Source organism: Mytilus galloprovincialis, chromosome 4, assembly GCF_965363235.1.
Source record: "Mytilus galloprovincialis chromosome 4, xbMytGall1.hap1.1, whole genome shotgun sequence".
Classification (NCBI taxonomy): Eukaryota; Metazoa; Mollusca; class Bivalvia; order Mytilida; family Mytilidae; genus Mytilus; species Mytilus galloprovincialis.
In genome coordinates, this window is record NC_134841.1 from 80841772 (window position 1) to 80861566 (window position 19795).

At 33.8% G+C, this 19795-nt stretch overlaps 1 protein-coding gene across 1 annotated transcript in view; it reads right to left on the bottom strand.

Annotated features, from left to right (window-relative positions):
- LOC143073094 (uncharacterized) overlaps positions 1–19795 on the bottom strand; it is a 112939-nt gene that overhangs the window by 73952 nt on the left and 19192 nt on the right. The window contains exons 5-7 of the mRNA XM_076248409.1: positions 13712–13933; positions 11498–11531; positions 7538–7683 (exon numbers count right to left, since the gene is read on the bottom strand). Of these exons, the coding sequence (XP_076104524.1) occupies positions 7538–7683; positions 11498–11531; positions 13712–13933 (402 nt within the window). The remainder of the gene's footprint in view (positions 1–7537; positions 7684–11497; positions 11532–13711; positions 13934–19795) is intronic.

A 19795-nucleotide genomic window follows, 5' to 3' on the forward strand; every position in this document is an offset into this window, starting at 1 on the left:
AATTTGTAGAAGTAAACCATTATAGGTCAAAGTACGGTCTTCAACACCATGCCTGCATGGGCTCTCACCGAACAGCAAGCTATAATGGGCCCCAAAAGTGACTAGTGTAAAACCATTCAAACTGGAAAACCAATGGTCTATAGATATAGGAAAATGTGGTATGAGTGCCAATGAGACAACTCTCCATCCAAGTGACAATTTTAAAAGTAAACAGTTATGGTCAAGGTACGGCAATTCAACACGGAGCCTTGGCTCACACCTAACAGCAAGCTGTAAAGGGCTCCAAAAAATTATTAGTGCCACGGTAAACTATTCAAACGGCAAAACCAACGGTCTAATCTATACAAAAACGAGAAACGAGAAACACTTATAAACCACATAAACAGACGACAACCATTGAAGGCTCTCAATAAAATTTACTAGTGTAAAACCATTCAAGCGGGAAAACCAACTACTGAATACTAAACTCCTGACTTAGGACAATAACTTTTTTTGTATTGTTACAATCTCAAAAACGTGTCCGATAATTTAAGAATGTGTCCGGTTAAAAACGCCAGAATATTTCAAAACTCATATACCCCCAATGATACTCTGTAAAGTAAAAACGCAATTCAATATTAATGGTGTGGGATACGATAGAACCCGTATTGTTCGGTTGGATTATAAATGATTAAAAAAAAAAGTCGAAGCAGGTGCCAAAAAAAATCTGGAGGAAAGGTTTAGTAATCAGTACAGACAAATGTCCAAGGTATGCTACACTGTGCACTCTTTCTTCTGCTTGCAGACACAGACTTATAGGTCTGGTTTAAAAAAAAAATTGCACAATAAAAAGTTATTTTTATTTGAAGCGCTTTTTAATTTATGATTTTCTTTATCAATATGATTATTATTATAATAAAGTTCAGACAGAGGTACTTCACAATTTAGAAAACTAATACATCATGTACATTTTATATTGTATTTTTTTCCCGGTGCTTGACCATGTAAAATAAATTGTTTACTGTATGTCATCAGCATTAGTTTGTTCAGCATAGGTAATTCATAACAAGCATAACTGCAGGCTAAGTTTACAACACATAATTAACTATTGATTACTTTATGTCCAGTGGCAAATATGTCATGCGTATTTAGAAAAAAAACCATTAACATTTCATTTAATACGTTTTGTAAAGTTTAAATCATCGTTTAATAGTAAGTAAATTCTATTGTTTTAATATTATCCGGTGATGCCTAAATGTCTTTTTACAAAATGTATGTGTATGAGGGTACTGCTCGACCGGCTTCCCGCAGAAGTGGTTTCGCCAATGCAATTTGACATGTTTATCAAATTTTTGACGTCACATTGACGCGTTTTGGAGGAATCGGACACGTTTCTGTGTGCTACCATAGATAGATGTATAACATCTCTGGTGCTACATATATGACTATGTACGATAAATTTTCAATTAAATTGAATTTCCACTTCAATCTATTAAACATTAATGTACTTTTGTATAAAGTAGTTAGTATATATTTAAATGTCTTTTGTCGTTGTTTCACGGATCTTATTATAAAGAGCACATAAATAGACCGATGGTTAAAGCTACACGTGTATGAAATACTTGCCACTGGCAAACACCAATACTTTGATGATGATGAATTAAATTATCATATTTTCCTTTTTTTTTATTTAGAAACAAATTTCAACTTTGATTGATTATAATATATACATGTAGTATCAGAAGTCCAGTCCATTACTCTGGTAGTATATAAAGTAATAAGTAAATTTTGACGTCAGACCATTCCCTTCCATAATTGTGCATTCTTTTTATTTTTACATCACACAGAAATGAGGAAAGTTTTAACATAAGAAAATTTATAGTAGCCTTTATAAATTCATTACATTTTCTTTCCTCAGAATGATAAACAGCAATGGAGACAGGAGCAGACATGGGAATGTTTAATGTGAAAATTGAAGACCTATAAACAAAATGATGCATCAATATGACTCTCATCAGAAAGAAAACCCAACATTTAATCATGAACCATTGAATCCTAAGTTTCGTACAAGTACCAAAACATTAAAGGTGGATGCTTAAAATGAGCTCATATTAGAACTAAAGTGTCCTCTTGAATTACCACTGTACATGTAAAAAGACACATCATATCCGGGACTGAATTGAGGAAAAGAGCCAGGAAACTGACATTCAACAAAGCATTCCAAAGAAAAGATGGCATAGGGGGAGAGCAATGAAACATGATACATGCAAAATAATTGTTTCTTTGATTGTTTTTTTTATGAGCTTTAAAGGGTCATAAAATAACCAAGGGGCATGAAAATGACAGAGATTTTTGCCACAAACTTTACATGTTGGTATGACATTGAATGTTTTATTATATATTAAAAAATGGTTATGATAAATAAAAGAAATTCCAGTTATGATTAAAAATAAGGGAATCGAGACATTGTTTTGTGTTGATTATAATGCATTGCCTAACATAGTAACATATGACTGCATTAATTACAACATATTTTAAGCAATAGCAAAATACCAAAAAATGAACAGTATTGAAGATTCTAATCTTGTTTGATATATATATAAATTATGCGCTATTATACACATTGATACTGTAAAATATCAGCCTCGAACCACAGTGTGAATCTCCCTGATGTCGAGTGCGTATTATTTTTATAAACACTGAAAGACAGTCACAATCAAAATCAAGAAGTAAGCAAAGAATCACAAAACGAAAGGGCATTTACAACAACACTTTAAAAAATACATATATAAAAACAACACGAACTCCATTAAAAACCGGGAGTGAATTCAGGTGCTCCTAATGGGTAAAATCCGATAAACTGCTTATCTTGCTTCATTTCTGTTGTTTTCTCCTTCGCTTCAATAGTTTTTCAATAGACGAGAGTAAGCTTGATAATTTTCCTTGGTCATGTTCACGTCGCTAAAAAAAATCTGCGCAGCAGGGTGATATAGTCAAAGAGAAAAACGTAACCAGCTATATATATATAAAAAAGGATAATAATAATATTGTCACAGAATTATCAAACCTATATTTGGATACCAATTGTACTGAGATGCACATTGTAAAAACTTCTCTAATGATAAACACTTAATCAGAGATATCTACAAAAGATAAAAAATATGCCACAATTATTATATAGCATACTATACTTACCTAGTTTAAAAGTTTTCAGTTCCAAATATTTTTTGAAACAATACATCTTCAAGTTAAAAAGATTAACAACACCAAATCTACTGAAACAGTACTGAAAATAACAATACCGAAATAGTACTGACAAAATCAGTACTGAAATAGTACTGACAAAATCAGTACTGAAACAGTACTGAAAAAATAAGTACTGAAATAGTACTGACAAAATCAGTACTGAAACAGTACTGTTAAAATCAGTACTGAAACAGTACTGACAAAATCAGTACTGAAATAGTACTGAAAAAATAAGTACTGAAACAGTACTGACAAAATCAGTACTGAAACAGTACTGAAAAAATCAGTACTGAAATAGTACTGACAAAATCAGTACTGATTTCATTGAAAGTATAACATTATAAGTTTTCAGTCTTTCCTAACAGTACTGATATGTACGAGGGTAGAAATGTACCAAAAAAGTGTGGGTAAATTATTGGTAGTGTACGAGTTTAACTCCTACGAACACATTTTTTTTTTAATTTTTTTTTTTTTTTTTTTATCAAAATGATGTGGATGCTTGAGCATCTGAGCATACATGCAAGCTACGCCACTGGTTATAAATCTTCCGCATAAACTGTGATCCATTATTATCAGTCTTTTGAAATAGTATTCATATATTATTGTTAAAATTGAAATATTCATACTTGTTTTTGTGCTTTATTACAAACGTATATATTATCTGAATTGGCAAATTTCTTGTCTAAAATTAAAAAAAATCAATTTTCATAACTTAACAAAGGTGTCTCATGCCAATAAAATATAAATATATTTTCCCCGGGCGCTTTTTCTGTTTCCCGGGCGCTATATTTTCTTCTCCGGGTGCTTTTTCTTTTCCCCGGGCGCTTTTTCTTCACCCGGGCGCTCCCGGGCGCATTCTAGTAGAACCCCTTTAAATGATATAAAATAATCAAATGGTCACCGACTTCGATTTTTGTTAAAAACCAATACTTTTAAGGTACTGAAAACGTCAAAAATCAATTTTTACGGGATATTACGCGATAATATTACGATTATTTTGCCGTTTGTTTGGTATTTTTTCACATTGGAAACAACTTTGATTGATGCATACCGTAAAAACGAAGTTGGAAACCCTTTTTATTCTACCTTATAGAAACAGAAAATTTTAACCAAGAACATATAGTTTTTTGAAGAAAAATCCATGGAGTAAAAATCGAAAATTTGATTATTTAAGGTAAAAATTTAGACCTATTTTGTCGATTTTATATGCAAATCTAAACAAATGACAGAGATAACTGCATTATATTTTTCGATTTGCCTTTACAGTTTAACAAGCCAAAGGTGTGTGCTAAACTAATTGAAATCTGTGACATCTAGACTATTTACGGTCGTAACCTGACCCTAGTGCTTGCAACAAAATTGTATCTTTTTTGTAGAAAAAATAAAAGCCGTCCATTTGATGTTTAGTAGTCTATCTATTGGCGTACTGAGAGTGCCGAATTTGAAGCCGACACTTATTCTTACACTGCATCTGGTCCTGAATTTTGAACGGACAAACGCAGACAGACATTATAATTTCTGGACATATTTGGAGCTTTCTGGTAAAAATTTGACAATGTGCCTACGACTGTATATATTTACATCACTAATCACAAATATAGATGGGAGGGTATGGACATGATAAAACAAGTTAAACCCCGCTGCATATTACATGGGCCTGTCCTAAGTCTAGATTTAAGGCTGAGAATAAGGGGGTCTAGGAAAGGGACCTGGTAGGGGCTTAGGGTTGACAAAGCAAGAAAAAGCTAGAGGTGCACATTAAATAATTATGACTGTCAAATAGCTTTTATATGTTGAATTATTTGAAATACAACAGAACCGTCTTGAAAACCATTACAGTGGTTGTCGTTGATTATTGTGTGACATAATTTTTGATCGTTCATTTATTAGGCCTCTAGTTTTCTTGTTTGAACTGTTTTACATTTGTGATTTCGGGGACATTTGTAGCTGACTATGCTGTATGGGTTTTGCTCATTGTAAAAGGCCATAAGGTGACATGTAGCTATTAGTTTCTGAGTCATTTGGTCTCTTTGGGAGAGTTGTCTCATTGACAATCATATAGATTCTAACATCTGCTTTTTTTATACCTATCTTGAGAGAAGGTTGTGATTATCTCTTGTTTATTTCATGTTTAATCTGCTGATAACGGATTTTTTGGCATTAAAAATATCACATTTATTCATTGAACAATTTGAACAACGTCTCAGTTAATATGTATTCCTTATCATCGTTCATTTTCAGTCTATGTTTCATTCTTAAAATCAGGGTATATTTTAAGATGGTCATTTTGTGGTAGTACTGACTGTTCATCTAATCATTATTGCCCTTCCTTTTTATCAGCTGATCATACAATGCAACATTGTTTTATCAGTAAGTAAATAGGTGTAAAAATTCATTCAACAATTAGTAATTACTGGTAATAACTGGGCAGTTTTATGAATTACTTGTATTTACTAGGTACAACAGGAATTACATGAAATTGCTAAATTTTAGTAATTACGTGTAATTCCTAATTTCATCTATTTACTGTAACATATATACACTAAGTGTATCTATATCGGAATAAGTAATCGGTCCCAAGCGGCGTATTCATTATAAACTTTTTGATGAGGGTAATTTAAATGTTGACACATTTTAAAGAAAACCATTTGATGTGTTCCAAACATTATGCTCAACCAGGGTACCATACACAGTTGTCAACAGGCAGTTTTTGAGATTTTGCTTAACGACAACGTGGAGTTTTTTTTTGTTTTTTTTTTAATTAATGTACCAATAAGTTAAAATGTTATATATTTAAGGATTTACGTATAAGTTGAAATAGAAAACATTGGAAACATTAACTAGGTTTCAACTGAAGAGGTTAACATAAATTGAGATAATATTCCTTTGATGGAAACGCTTTGAAAATTTCATACGGTATGTTCATACCGCCAATGACGAACGGCCACTCACACGAGCACCAAACCCTGCATTACATATATTAATAATGTGTAAGGATTCCACTGATCCCAGTTTCTCGCCTAGTTTATGAATCTAATAAATGTTTTCAGAACTTTAACTGCAGACTGTATGTAATTTTAAATGGAAGAAAAGTTCATTTATAAGTAATATGCAGAAAAACAGGAAATATTATTTACAAAATTTCCGTCTTGATACTAGCTTTTGATCATAAACAAGCTTCCGTCAAAGTTTGGGAGAAATCAGGATAGTTTCAGAATGTTTAAAATTTTTAAAACTTTAACAACAGAGTGAGTGTAATGTTAATTGGCCGAAATACTAAGTCCATTTATAAGTAAAATACGATTTTTTTTATTTTTTTTTACAAAATTTACTTCTGAATACCATCTTCTGATCATAAACAAGCTTCTCTCCAAGTTTGGTAGAAATCCAGAATAGTTTTAGAAAGTTATGATTTAAAAAAAAAATTCAACCACAGAGTGAATGTAATGTTAACTGGCAGAAATACTAAGTCCACTTATGAGTTAAAAAAATACGGATAAAAGATATTCTTTTTACAAAACTTACTTTCAGATACTATCAAATAACCATAAACAAATTTCTATCAAAATTTGGTATAGATACAGGAGAGTTTAAGAAAGTGAATGAAAGTGAATGAAATGTTCACTGGCAGAAAAAATAATTCGATTTATTATCAAAATATAGATAAAAAGATATTTTTTTTTACAAAATTTACTTCTTGATACTATCTAATGATCATAAACAAGATTCCGTCCAAGTTTGGTAGATATCCATGATAGTATAAGAAAGTTATTAAAATTTGAATAAACTTTAACCACAGAGTGAATTTTTGTCGACGACGCCGACGATGACGACAACGACGCAGACGACGGAATGTAGGATTGCTATGTCTCGCTTTTTCGACAAAAGTCGAAGGATCGACAAACAGAAGATTTCAAACCCGTTCGTTGAATTTGATGCTAGACATGAACGTGTTTCATGGGAAATAAACACTGAGTATATTCCAATCTGAATTTTCTTCGACAACTACCTGTCATAATAGATGTTGGGTCGTTTCATAATTGCTGGTTTTATCCATAATCACTCACTCTGTAATAATGTCCCTTTTGCTGTTATAAACACTTTCCTCTTTTTATTTCAGTTGTAAGTGAGCATTTCAGGAATAATTTTTGGTTTATAATTATTATGATATTTTGGTAAAGTCCCAAGGACAATAATATATTACTGCGTCCATTTTATACGTATTTCATAAACATAAGGAATTTCTAAATAGAAATATAAAATTGTTGACATATATCGCAAAGTAGAACAATATAGATGGAAGATTCCTTACCATTTTTTCCTCTGTCTCTGTCTCTGTAATTTTCTTTTCTATTCGATGAAATGTGTGGTCCACATCTTTCTCGTTCTTCCCGGTTACAGTAATTCTAACTAAGTTAGGCTTAGGACATTTTTCTGTCGTCACCAATTTTTTATTTCCTAAAATAAATGAAAAATTGTATATATTCAAAAAATATACAGAAAGACGAATAGATCCACACAATACTACATGGAAAGTTACATGTAAGACTAAGGAATATGGACCCTATAGAAAACCGGGTGTGGACTAATGTGATTGAAGGGTCAGCAGTTCCTCCTTCGCATATGACACCAACATAGTAATGCGGTAGAACGACTGAAATTTACATAAAGTTAAGTCATAATCACGAATTGATAAACCTGTATTATGTGTCAGTGTCTCAAATCACTAGTAATATGTTTTCGCGGTCTAAGATCTTCAAATTCCAGTTAAGTCATATATGATCTTTACTTGCAAAGGTTGTGTCCTGTTCCCGATTGATAAATTTTGCTTGAGTGTTGATTCGCTTTGCAGGTGATGCATATTGAATACTTTAACTTGTCTGATTTGCTCTAATTACTTTTGAGATATAAGTCATCTTACCCTATGTTCCATGTTTACCCATGGCGGCCATATTTTTTTGAGGAAACAGAAAATAAAAAAAAAGAATTTATTCTAGACACCCTTAGGATCATTCAGCTTAACTCTGGGCTGGAATTGGTTCAATAGAAACTAGAGGAGAATATTTTTTAAAGTTAGCAAACATGACGAATTGTGTAAAATTTTCCTTAAAGAGCAATAACTCATGAAGGAGTCAAATGACAATTTTGGTCTCATTAACTTATTTGTAACTTTACTTTGCTGAACATGTTTGTTGTTTACAGTTTAACTTTATCTTTAATAATATTCAAGATAATAACAAAAAAACTGCAAAATTTCCTTTAAATTACAACTTTAGTTTCAGCAACAACAAAAATGGGTTGCGAGATTCATCTGAAAATTTTAGGCCTGATAGAGCTTGAGGTAATGATCTTTTTTTACCACATGTCAGATTTTTCAAAGAACTATTTATTGATACTTAATCTTTGTTGTATTAACCTTCAACTGTATGTAAACAAAGACTAAATGGTTATTTCAAGAAATTATCTATTTAATGATAAAATTGAAATATAATTAATCTTTATTCTAACTAATTAATCCATAACTGACCAGGCATATTGATTACTATTTTCCCCAACTATTGCTGAATGTACGACAAAGTTAACACTGAATTCTTTTTGTGGGCAATCAAACCTATCATAGAAAATCTGCACTTTCTTTAGAAACTTCGAGAAGAACAATATGCCAATTCGCATCTCAATAAAAATAGTGAAGTCTGATGAAAAGACAAAAAGAAAGAAGGTAAGGGTGGGTTCATAAAATTCCAAGCAGAGAAAACTCTATACTAGCTGTTTTTCTGTGACTTTTTCAGATGACAATGCGAATACCAATAGTCCCGGGTAAAACTCACAACATGATTCAGTCCGAATGCCGCGGAAGTATTAAGGAAAATATGGTCGAAACAGTTTGGTAAAAAAAGCAGGGGGGTATTATCGATGGAACTGGACTTTGATGAGGGATATTTACTTAATTGACGGCATGGGAATCGTTGTTGGCTGAGGATAGTATAAGAAAAACTCATTTATATCGTATCGTCTCTCCAATGCCTTCCGATCTAAAAAGTCTGCGACGGGTAATATCAGTTATGATGACTATGTATTTGAATATGCTAGCACAAGGATTTTTAACAGTGGTTTCCATTATGAAATGTTAAGAGTGAAGCTACTAAACGGAGAGTAAGTAGATTCGTCCGATTGTTATGAATACCCGACGACATCTGTATAAATGACAAGAATGTCATAAATTGAAACATCATTGAAAGAAGGTGTATAATGACGATGAGCATGACGTCTGTGTCAAAGCCAAGGAGCATAGTTTAAAATATACATCGCGGAGCTAAAGGAAAAACTTGAAAGAATACGTTTGCAAACAGTTTTGACAATGCAACCATTTGTTGTTGCCGATTCAAGTCAACGAATTCAAAAGTCTTTACTTTGTCTTTCAGAGATGTAGCATGACGGGGATTGGTAGTCCTGTAGAACTTTGTGTCGAGTATGCGATCACCCAATGATATAATTCATTGATCATACCAGTGAAAGCAATGTCATTTGCCTAGCTTTTCATGTTTGATCTCTCTGATAAAAATATATAATAATGAACAGTAAACGAAATTTAATATATATATAAATAATTTCTAAAATTGTAATCTGATGCTGATCGATTAAAACTAAGATTCTACTTTTAATTTCTCTAAATTGTGCATTATATCTCTGAATTTCGATTGGGATTAAATCTTAAATATAGTATAAGCTTCTGACACAGGTGTGGTGTAAGAACATAAAAACATTAAATTGAACATACCTTTTATGGTCCAATATCCAAAAGGTAACTAAACTCTTTAGTTAGATTGGGAATGTCAAAGAACAACAATCATTAAACAAGAGGCTGTCACAACGACAGCAAACCGGATTTATTAATATTTATTTGTGTCCTGGCAATATCACAAGAACTATTACTGATGAATGGTGAAAGTGAAAATCGTCAATATCAAATTTGACCTCCATTTTGTCATCAGTATCAACATCTTAAAATTTGAAAAGCTTAGATTGAATGGTTCATGAGTAAATGCAACAACGTGAATGGAAACGCCATTTCACAATCTTTCAAGAACCATAACTCCTGAACGGTAAAAGTCAAAATCGTCATTATTGAACTTGACCTCTAATTTGCCATCAGTAACAACATATACAAATTTTAAAAGCTTTGGTTGAATGGTTCATGAGAAAATGCACGGACACGACTGGAAACAGTATTTTTCAATCTTTCAAGAACCATAACTCCTGAACGGTAAAAGTCAAAATCGTCATTATTGAACTTGACCTCCATTTTGTCATCAGTAACAACATATTAAAATTTGGGAAGCTTTGGTAAAACAGTTCATGCGTTAATGCACGGACACGACGGGAAACTCCATTTTTCAATCTTTCAAGAACCATAACTCCTGAACGGTAAAAGTCAAAATCGCCATTATTGAACTTGACCTTCATTTAGTTGTCAGTAACAACATATTAAAATTTTAGAAGCTTTGGTTGAACGGTTTATGAGTTAATGCACGGACAACATTTGATTGCCGCCCGCCCGCCCGCCCGCCCGACCAACCGCCCGCCCGCCGTACATCCCCAAATCAATAACCGACATTTTTGTCACAAAAATCCGGTTAAAAATGTTTGCTTGAATTAAATAAACTCATCATAGATACCAGGACTAAATTTTGTATATACGCCAGACGCGCGTTTCGTCTACAAAAGACTCATCAGTGACGCTCGAATCCAAAAAAGTTAAGTGACCAAATAAAGTACGAAGTTGAAGAGCACTGAGGACCAAAATTCCTAAAAGTTTTGCCAAACAGAGTTTAATTTGGGACCTCAATTCGGACCAACTTGAATACTGTGTTAAAAGTCAAAAATAAAAAAACCCGCTTCATTTAAGGAGGTAGACCTAGGTTAAGGGAAATAACTCTTAAAATCATTAGTACGTTTGTGTCAACCATTTTCAAAAATATATTCTAAGCTTCTAGGTTACATAGATTATTTTCAATCTGTTTCAGGTGAATGCTTAAAATACATTGATGAACTTGACTTTTACAAACACATAACTGATTTAAAGAGTTATCTCCCTGAACCAAGGTCTACCCCCTTAAGCAATTAAAAAAACATTTTTTTTTGGTTTTAATCAAACAAAGTTAATTTTGAACCTTGATGAAGACCAATCTAAAGACAAGCCCCAAAATAAAAAATAAATAAATACACGGTTAGATACGGCATAGAATATAGCTAATTCCAAAAGAATAATCACCTTGTTTTTGTCTTTTTTCTTCTGTTTGAAATGCCTGTTGTGAGATAGAAAAAAAAAATATATAAGGTTTTTCTTATTACCGTAATCATATAATTGGATTGCATATTTAAAAAAAAAGTACATTTTTTTTCTCGATTTGCATGTCGATTGGTTGCAAATTAGTGTTTCCAATTGATGTCGAGGAAAGCTACACCAAATTTTTGAATGTTCAACATAATACAAATTTACAATGGGTTTGTATGTCCATTTTGGTACAAACTAGAAGCTCTCAAGAGCCTGTATCGCTCACCTGACTCTACCTGGGTTTTTGAAATCATTTAAAAAAAGATAAAATTTGGCAACAAAGTAACAACACTTGGCCAGCACCTCATTAGGAAAGGCACATTTATGCTATGTTTGGTTTCATTCAATTCAGTGGTTCTCACTAATTTCCCCGCTGGCGGCCATCTTGGATGATGTATCGGATACAAAGTAACAACACTTGGTCAACACCTCATAAGGAACATCCATGTTATGTTTGGTTTCATTCCATTCAGTGGTTCTCTAACAGAAGTCATTTGTATGCATTTCCAAAAGGGTCCTATGTTAAACTAAGTCCCCCGCTGGCGGCCATCTTGGATGATGGATCGGCTACAAAGTAACAACACTTGGTCAACACCTCATAAGGACCATTCATGCCATGTTTAGTTTCATTCCATTCAGGGGTTCTCTAAAAGAAGTCATTTGTATGCATTTCCTATAGGGTCTTATGTTAAAGTAAGTCTCCCGCTGGCGGCTATCTTGGATGATGGATCGGCTACAAAGTAACAACACTTGGTCATCATCTCATAAGGAACATTCATGCCATGTTTGGTTCATTCCAATCAGTGGTTCTCTAGAAGAAGTCATTTGTATGCATTTCCCATAGGGTCCTATGTTTAACTAAGTCCCCCGCTGGCGGCCTTCTTGGATGATAGATCGACTACAAAGTAACAACACTTGGTCAACACCTCATGAGGAACATTCATGCCATGTTTGGTTTCATTCCATTCAGTGGTTCTCTAAAAGGATTCATTTGTATGGATTTCCCATAGGGTTCTATTTTAAACTTAGTCTCCCACAGTTGGCCATTTTGGATGATGGATCGGCTACAAAGTAACAACACTTGGTCAGCATATCATAAGGAACATCCATGTCATGTTTGGTTCATTCCAATCAGTGGTTCTCTAGAAGAAGTTCAAAATGTAAAAAGTTAACGCCGACGACGGACGACGACGAAGGACGACGGACGCCAAGTGATGAGAAAAGCTCACTTGGCCCTTCAGGCCAGGTGAGCTTAAAATGAAATCAAATTTCTACGAAATTGCATTTTTTATTCATCCACGATAATTGATATCCCCCTAAAAGGTAATCGACAATTTGGAATATGTTATTGTGCAGTTGCATGTACAATCAAGTTATTCCAATACAATTGTTCATATGCATTTTATCAATAACTTGTTTGGGAAAATATGAAAGTTTAAAAATATTGGATGTACGACTGATTTTATAAGTATTAAAGATCTATAACAGAACACACTTATTCTTAATAACATTTTATTTTGTCGTTACGAAAAAAACTCCTTTTGCACTTAGTGGAATGAATATAGATCATTTGCCAAATTGTTAGTTATTAAATTCGCCCTACATTATTGTGAATATACTTTTTGATAAGACGAATGTGCGTACTCAATCATTAAAGTATGCACATTTTATATGTCTCTCATCTCTAAATCCTTATAAAAATCGATTTACCGTTCATCGTACATTTATTAAGACACGTGTTTCAAGATGCAGAATTTAATGTTAGACCCTTGTTCAATATCGCCCTCATTTTTTTTTTCGTCAGGATTACACACACTATACTGTATGTGACCGTTAAAAAAAAAGATATTTCCCTCGGTTTTGGTTTGTTACACAGATTTGTTTGTTTTCGCAACCGATTTCTTGAACATCGATATACTACCTTTACCATTGTTTTTGCACCTGTTGAACAAGTTAACAATTAATGTGTTTTTTTCAGTGATTCTCCAGGCCAAAATATTTGAATTTCAAATTATTTTTTTTTATTATTAAATATATGAGTAGCTTATAAAACAAAAAAAATTATAAAATAATATAGCCAGTGTCAAGCAAGTTATCAATTTCCTGAATTAAAAACGTTCTTAAATTAATTATGACTTCCATTAAAATTACCTGATATCCAGCGTTGTCTTTTTCATAAATAACAAAAATCACCTCTTTCAGAGAACCAATATTGTTGTCGTCTGCATATTTTCTTACTGTTTGTATCATTATTTTAGCTACTTGGTCTGCAGGATAACCAAGCTTTCCAGTTCCAAGGGAAGGGAACGCTATCCTAGATAACTGGATTAGTTCAGCCTCCTTAAGGCATTTATAGACAAACTTGTCCAAAGTCTTGTAAAAAAAAAACGGTTACTGACAGATTTCGTTCTAAACTTTATTTACATATCTTCATATTGGTTCGAAGTTACATCGTACAAATAATCTTAAATACAAGTTACAATAAGCAGATGACACAATTACCGAAGTCTAAAAAAACGTATAAAGTATTCAACAACTCACCAGTAATACAAAACTGTTTACATTTGTAATACGAAATCTTTCAATCAGTAAATTGTATTGAGGAAGATATGAAAAATGCGAAGCGGTTCAGACTTCCACGGGAGGTATTTCCCATGTTGTCTATAAATAATCCACATCGAAACGATACTGTCCTTTGGTACTGAAAACTACATAAATAACACTGCTGGAAAATTAAAATATCTAGTACGCTACTTCAGGCCCTGTAGAAAAATTATAAGCAGGTTTCGGTTAAATTCTGTCAAACCGTGTTTAAGAAGTTGCTAATAAAAAACACTTAGGGTTACAAGAGCACAATTATTCGCAATGCATTTTCCATAGGGTACCACTGGTGTTCCGTATTATTTTTTCTCGACGACTACACAAACTAGGGAAAATAGGGTAGCAGTTCATGTTACTAGAAATGCCAGTGTTGCATTACAACCAAAAAAATATATAGGGTCATGCGGCTCAATTGGACTTAAATGCAGTTGAAAAAGATCGTCTATTTTTTTTCGCTTAATGAAAAAGGCATATTTTAAATGGCTCCGACGTGCAGAAATGGAATATATTTTCTATACTTCGTAAAATGTGAATATGAATTTCGGCAATTTTTACACCTAATTGGATAAGCTTTCGATTAAATGTAATTCCAATCCTGTATCATCCAATCAGAAGCTGTATAGGATTCTATTCTGAGTACCATCTTGTAAACATATAATTACGCTCTTGTAACCTTATGCAATAAATGACCAAGTTTAAGTTGGAGAACAGGAAATCCCATTTATAAAACTGAATAAAAATAGAAATAGCAGTTGCACCATGCCATGTCCTTAAGCAAAAAAAATGGCTGAGTAACTATAGGCTCCAAAGAAGAGGGACGAAAGATACCAAAGGGACAGTCAAACTCATAAATCTAAAACAAACTGACAACGCCATGGCTAAAAATAAAAAAGACAAACAGAAAAACAATAGTACACACGACACAGCATAGAAAACTAAAGAATAAACAACAAGAACCCCACCAAAAACTAGGGGTGATCTCAGGTGCTCCGGAAGGGTAAGCAGATCCTGCTCCACATGTGGCACCCGTCGTGTTGCTTAAGTGATTACAAATCCGGTAAATAGTCTAATTCGGTAGGTCATATTCATGAAAGGGAAGGGGATTGTAGTTACGACGTAAGGAACATATCCGATATCATTTGTGAAACGGTTATTCCATAACGGTCAACCAACTCGTGATGGCGTCCGTAAAATTTACGAAGGGATGATTTCAACTTCACCATTTGGAACTCTTGGTTTAATAGCTTTCTTGTGAGCAGCAAACCTCTATCAAGAAAATCATGATAGGAAATGCAAGCACGGGAATATCGTATAAATTGGGAGATATATACCCCGTATGCAGGTGCTGCTGGAATGTTGCTACTTAGAAATGGAAAGTTCACAATTGGAAAGCTGAAATCATCTCTTTTGTCGTAAAGTTTTGTTTTCAACCGACCCTCATTGTCAATTTCTAGATGTAAGTCAAGATATGAAGCCGACTTAACTGTATCTGTAGTATCCTTTATCTCTAGTTCGATTGGATAGATGCGTTCCACATAGTCACCAAATTTTGAATTGTTTAGTGAAAGAACATCATCTATATAGCGGAAAGTAGAGTTAAAGGATATTGCTAACTTCTTATCTTTCTTCCTAAGAAGTTCCTGCATGAAGTCAGCCTCATAATAATAAAGAAACAAGTCGGCGAGTAGAGGGGCATAGTTTGTTCCCATTGGAATGCCGACAGTCTGTTGAAAAACACGTCCTCCGAACGTAACAAATATGTTGTCAATCAAGAAATCAAGCATCTTGATAATATCAGTTTCAGAGAATTTTTTGTTTGAATCAGAGTGATTCTTTACAAAGTAGGATTTATCCCTCCCTAAGACAAGATACTTGTATCTACGTTGGCCATTCTTTTTTATGAAGCAAAGTAATATCAACTCTTTCAATTTGTCTTTTAGTTTGGAATGTGGAATACTTGTGTACAGGGTAGAAAAGTCAAATGTTTTAATACTGTTACAAGATGAAAGAGAGTTAGATTGTATGTACTCTAAAAGATCTTTTGAATTTTTAAGTATCCACATCTGATTCACGCCACCTCTAGAATAGGCAGTTTCACAATAACTTTGAAGCCCGTCTTTGATTGCTGATAAAATAGATGTTAATAATTTAGAAAGAGGTTTCGTGGAGCACTTGGAAGACCCAGCAATATACCGTTGTTTGTAAGGACACTTATGTAGTTTAGGTATCCAATACAGTGATGGAAGATCCAGTTCTTCATCTTTGGTTGAAATTCCAAAGGAACATAGAACAGACCTATGATTATCCAGGATTTCCTCTTTGGTAAGTGTCGTGAGGCTATATGTTGAGTTACCAAGTGAATTGTCAATACCTAATTCGTTTATCAAGCAGTTGATGTAGTGACTTTTACACACAAAAACGATGTTATTTGGGGCTTTATCTGCAGGGACAACAACATATTTGTCATGGAGGTCGGATAGGTGTTTTGCAACATTTGGGTCTTTAAAGATTGACGTAGCATGGTTATTGATGGACCCATTCAGTTTCTTAATTCTGATTTGTATCAACGACCTCACTGCCTTAATCCATTCGGAAAGAGTGTCTACGTCTTCCTTCTCGCGCTTAGCCCATTGCCTGGCATAATCCTCGACTGAATCCATCAAAATTTTAAAGTTGTATTTCCAATTGATGGATTTAGGCTCACGATATTTGGGACCTTTCGATAACACATTTCGTAGAGAAGTGTTATTAACAATGTTAATGTCACCGGTAATAACGTGGCCAGCAGGATTATATGTGAATTTGGAACTAGCACAAGTGCAATCAGGAGGTTTAGACTTGAAGTCGTCAATATCGAGATCCTGCAAAACGCGTTTGTAATTGAAAATTTTAGTTGCAATAGGTTTGGTATAGGTATAAGAAATTATTGGTACAGACTGGTCTTTGAAATAAGGAGGCATTTTCGATTGCACTAATTTATGATGAAGGATATTGCCTAGGTTGACGCCATCGAGACCTTTGTTGGCAAAGGAAAGATTAAGAAAAGATCTTTTCTCTTTTTCATCTTTTCCAATGCGAACTGGCTTGAAAAGTCTGTGACTTGCAATATCCGAAATTATAGCTTCAAGTTTGTATTGGTTTGAATGAGGGTTTGTAACAGTGGATTCCAAACATAAATTGAACAGAGAATGAAGTTTCGAAAGGGGTAATGAATAAAGTTTCGTGCGAATGTGATGAATACCTAACGGCTTTTGTATGAATGGCAGCAAGTCATTAATAGAGACATCATGCAGAGAAGGTGATGTATAATGACGATGACCATGACTGCGTCTACGTCGAGGAGTCGAGTTGAAAATATTCATCACATTCACCGAGTTACACGAAGGACTAGATAGAATACCTATACCATCAATTTTGTCATTGCAGCCATAAGGTGTTGCAGTTCCCAATTGTCTAATGGAGTAGTCTTCTTTTTGTCTACGGAGAGTCGTTGAAAGATTAGGATTGTTAGAGCTATGGTATATCTTTTCGATAATGCGAACTGTCATAGAAACGATGGAATGATCGGGCTGATTGAAATGCTGGTATAGAATGTCGTTAGCATTAAGGTTAATGTCTGATCTATGACCGCACATACGTTTGTTAAGCCTGTATTTTCAATTGGTGTCACTCACGTTAGTTTATGTGTATAATAAATAGTCCAGTCAATTTGTGAAACAATTGTTCTGATTGTGGTAATAGCATCAAACTTTTTAGAATTTTAGTTTTGGTCCAAACAAACATTTATAGCTATGAACCCAATTCAGAAAATCAAAATAGCTGCTCTTGGCCCCAATATTAAAAATATTAAAAGGGTCGACATAAATTTTTTTTAATCTTTTTTAATTTTTTTGCATTTAATTATGTTTTGATGCATTTGCAAATCGATTTGCAAATCATTGCTATATGAATGTTGTTATGTATAATGGATATTCACCACGTTTGCCTAAGTAACTATTTATTACAGAAAAAAAAACCGTGTATACGTACTACAATTTATAAACACACTATATCGCAAAGGATAAAAATTGTAGAGTTTAAATTACTGGAGCTAAAAAATCTAAACAACAATTAGACAGGAATGATGTGTGTAACTCCAAGATAGGCCAAGTGAGGATTAACAATTCCCAGCAGATCCCAAAAGAACAGACATAGTCATTGCAGCGGGATATCAGTTCTATTTTGCTAGCATACAAAGATGTTGCACATTGAACAATGTTGAATTTACTTGACTTGGGGCAGTTGAATAAAGGCAATGGAATTGCATAAACAGTCCAGCGTTACAAGACAAAATGGTACTATAATGCTGTCAAAATAAATTTTCAGATCCCAAAATATTTCGTCAGGAAAAACAGAAACATATTTCTGAAGATAAGGATGAGTCACCAATTGAAAATACAGTGAAATAGCCAAACACAGTTGTAGTGAATCAACAAGAACAATAACTGCAGTGTGATGATGTATCTGATAATCTTCAAGTACATAGAAATGCTTGTTGAATCTGCACAACAAGGCAATAAGACAGAATCCAAAGACACAGAGAGAAAGTAAAGGAATCTGTAATTCATTGAATTTTACTTGCCGAATTAGTATAATACATCGACAGCTCACAGTCTGGAACAGATGTTGTGCCAATCTATGAGCTTGATCCTATCGCTAAATTGTATAGTAACCCCTTGAGCAACTTGGAGTTGTCATGGAAGGATGATTAATACAAAGCTTTTGAAAATTGGATACTAGCTGCCATAGAAGATATACAAGCACACATGGAAGGTAGCTTCGTTCTTCTGATTTTCTACGAGCATTTTGGGATCGTTCCTCGACAGGCTATGTCTTATAGTCTTGAGGATAAAGGCCTCATAATGGTCAAAGTAGCTCGAATAGTTTGAAGAGATTTGATTGATACTAAGAATAGTTGTGCATATACATTCAATGAAGGCTTTCAACATGAATCAGTTCCACAAACACCGAGATGGCTCTCTATCTGAGGAGTAATAACTTGTTATTGTATCCCTTCGGTGACGATTTGCACAATTGAATTGTTACATCTGCGAGACTGTTAGTGCTGTCTATGACACAACACTATTACTGGGTTGTGTCTCGATGTTTGGCCCACCTAGATTCGTTATTACTAAGGAATTAATGTTTGTGGAACTGATTCATGTTGACAGCTATTCGGATGTCCCTATAAAGCTATTCTTAATATCAAGTATATCTGTTCAAACTATTTTAATTGCTTTGACTATGATAATGCCTTTATTTTCACGCTTTTGAGATGGTGTCTGTTTCAGAGCTTTACCAACGCCGTCGTACAAAAACAAGACAAATCTTCATTGCGTGTTTGCTTGCAGATCTGCCATAGCAGCCAGTTTCCATTTTTCAGATGAGTTGCATCAAGCCTTCCTTCCATGACAACTCTATGTTGTTTGAATGCGTTAAATGTACAATTTAGCCCGATCGCCGATTGACCATGTGCCGTCGATGTACATGTATTCATTTCGGCAAGCACAATTCCATGGATAACATATTACCGGTGTTCCTTCTGTCTCTTTAAATTTTGCCTACTTGTTATGTTGTCAAGTTTTATCACAACTT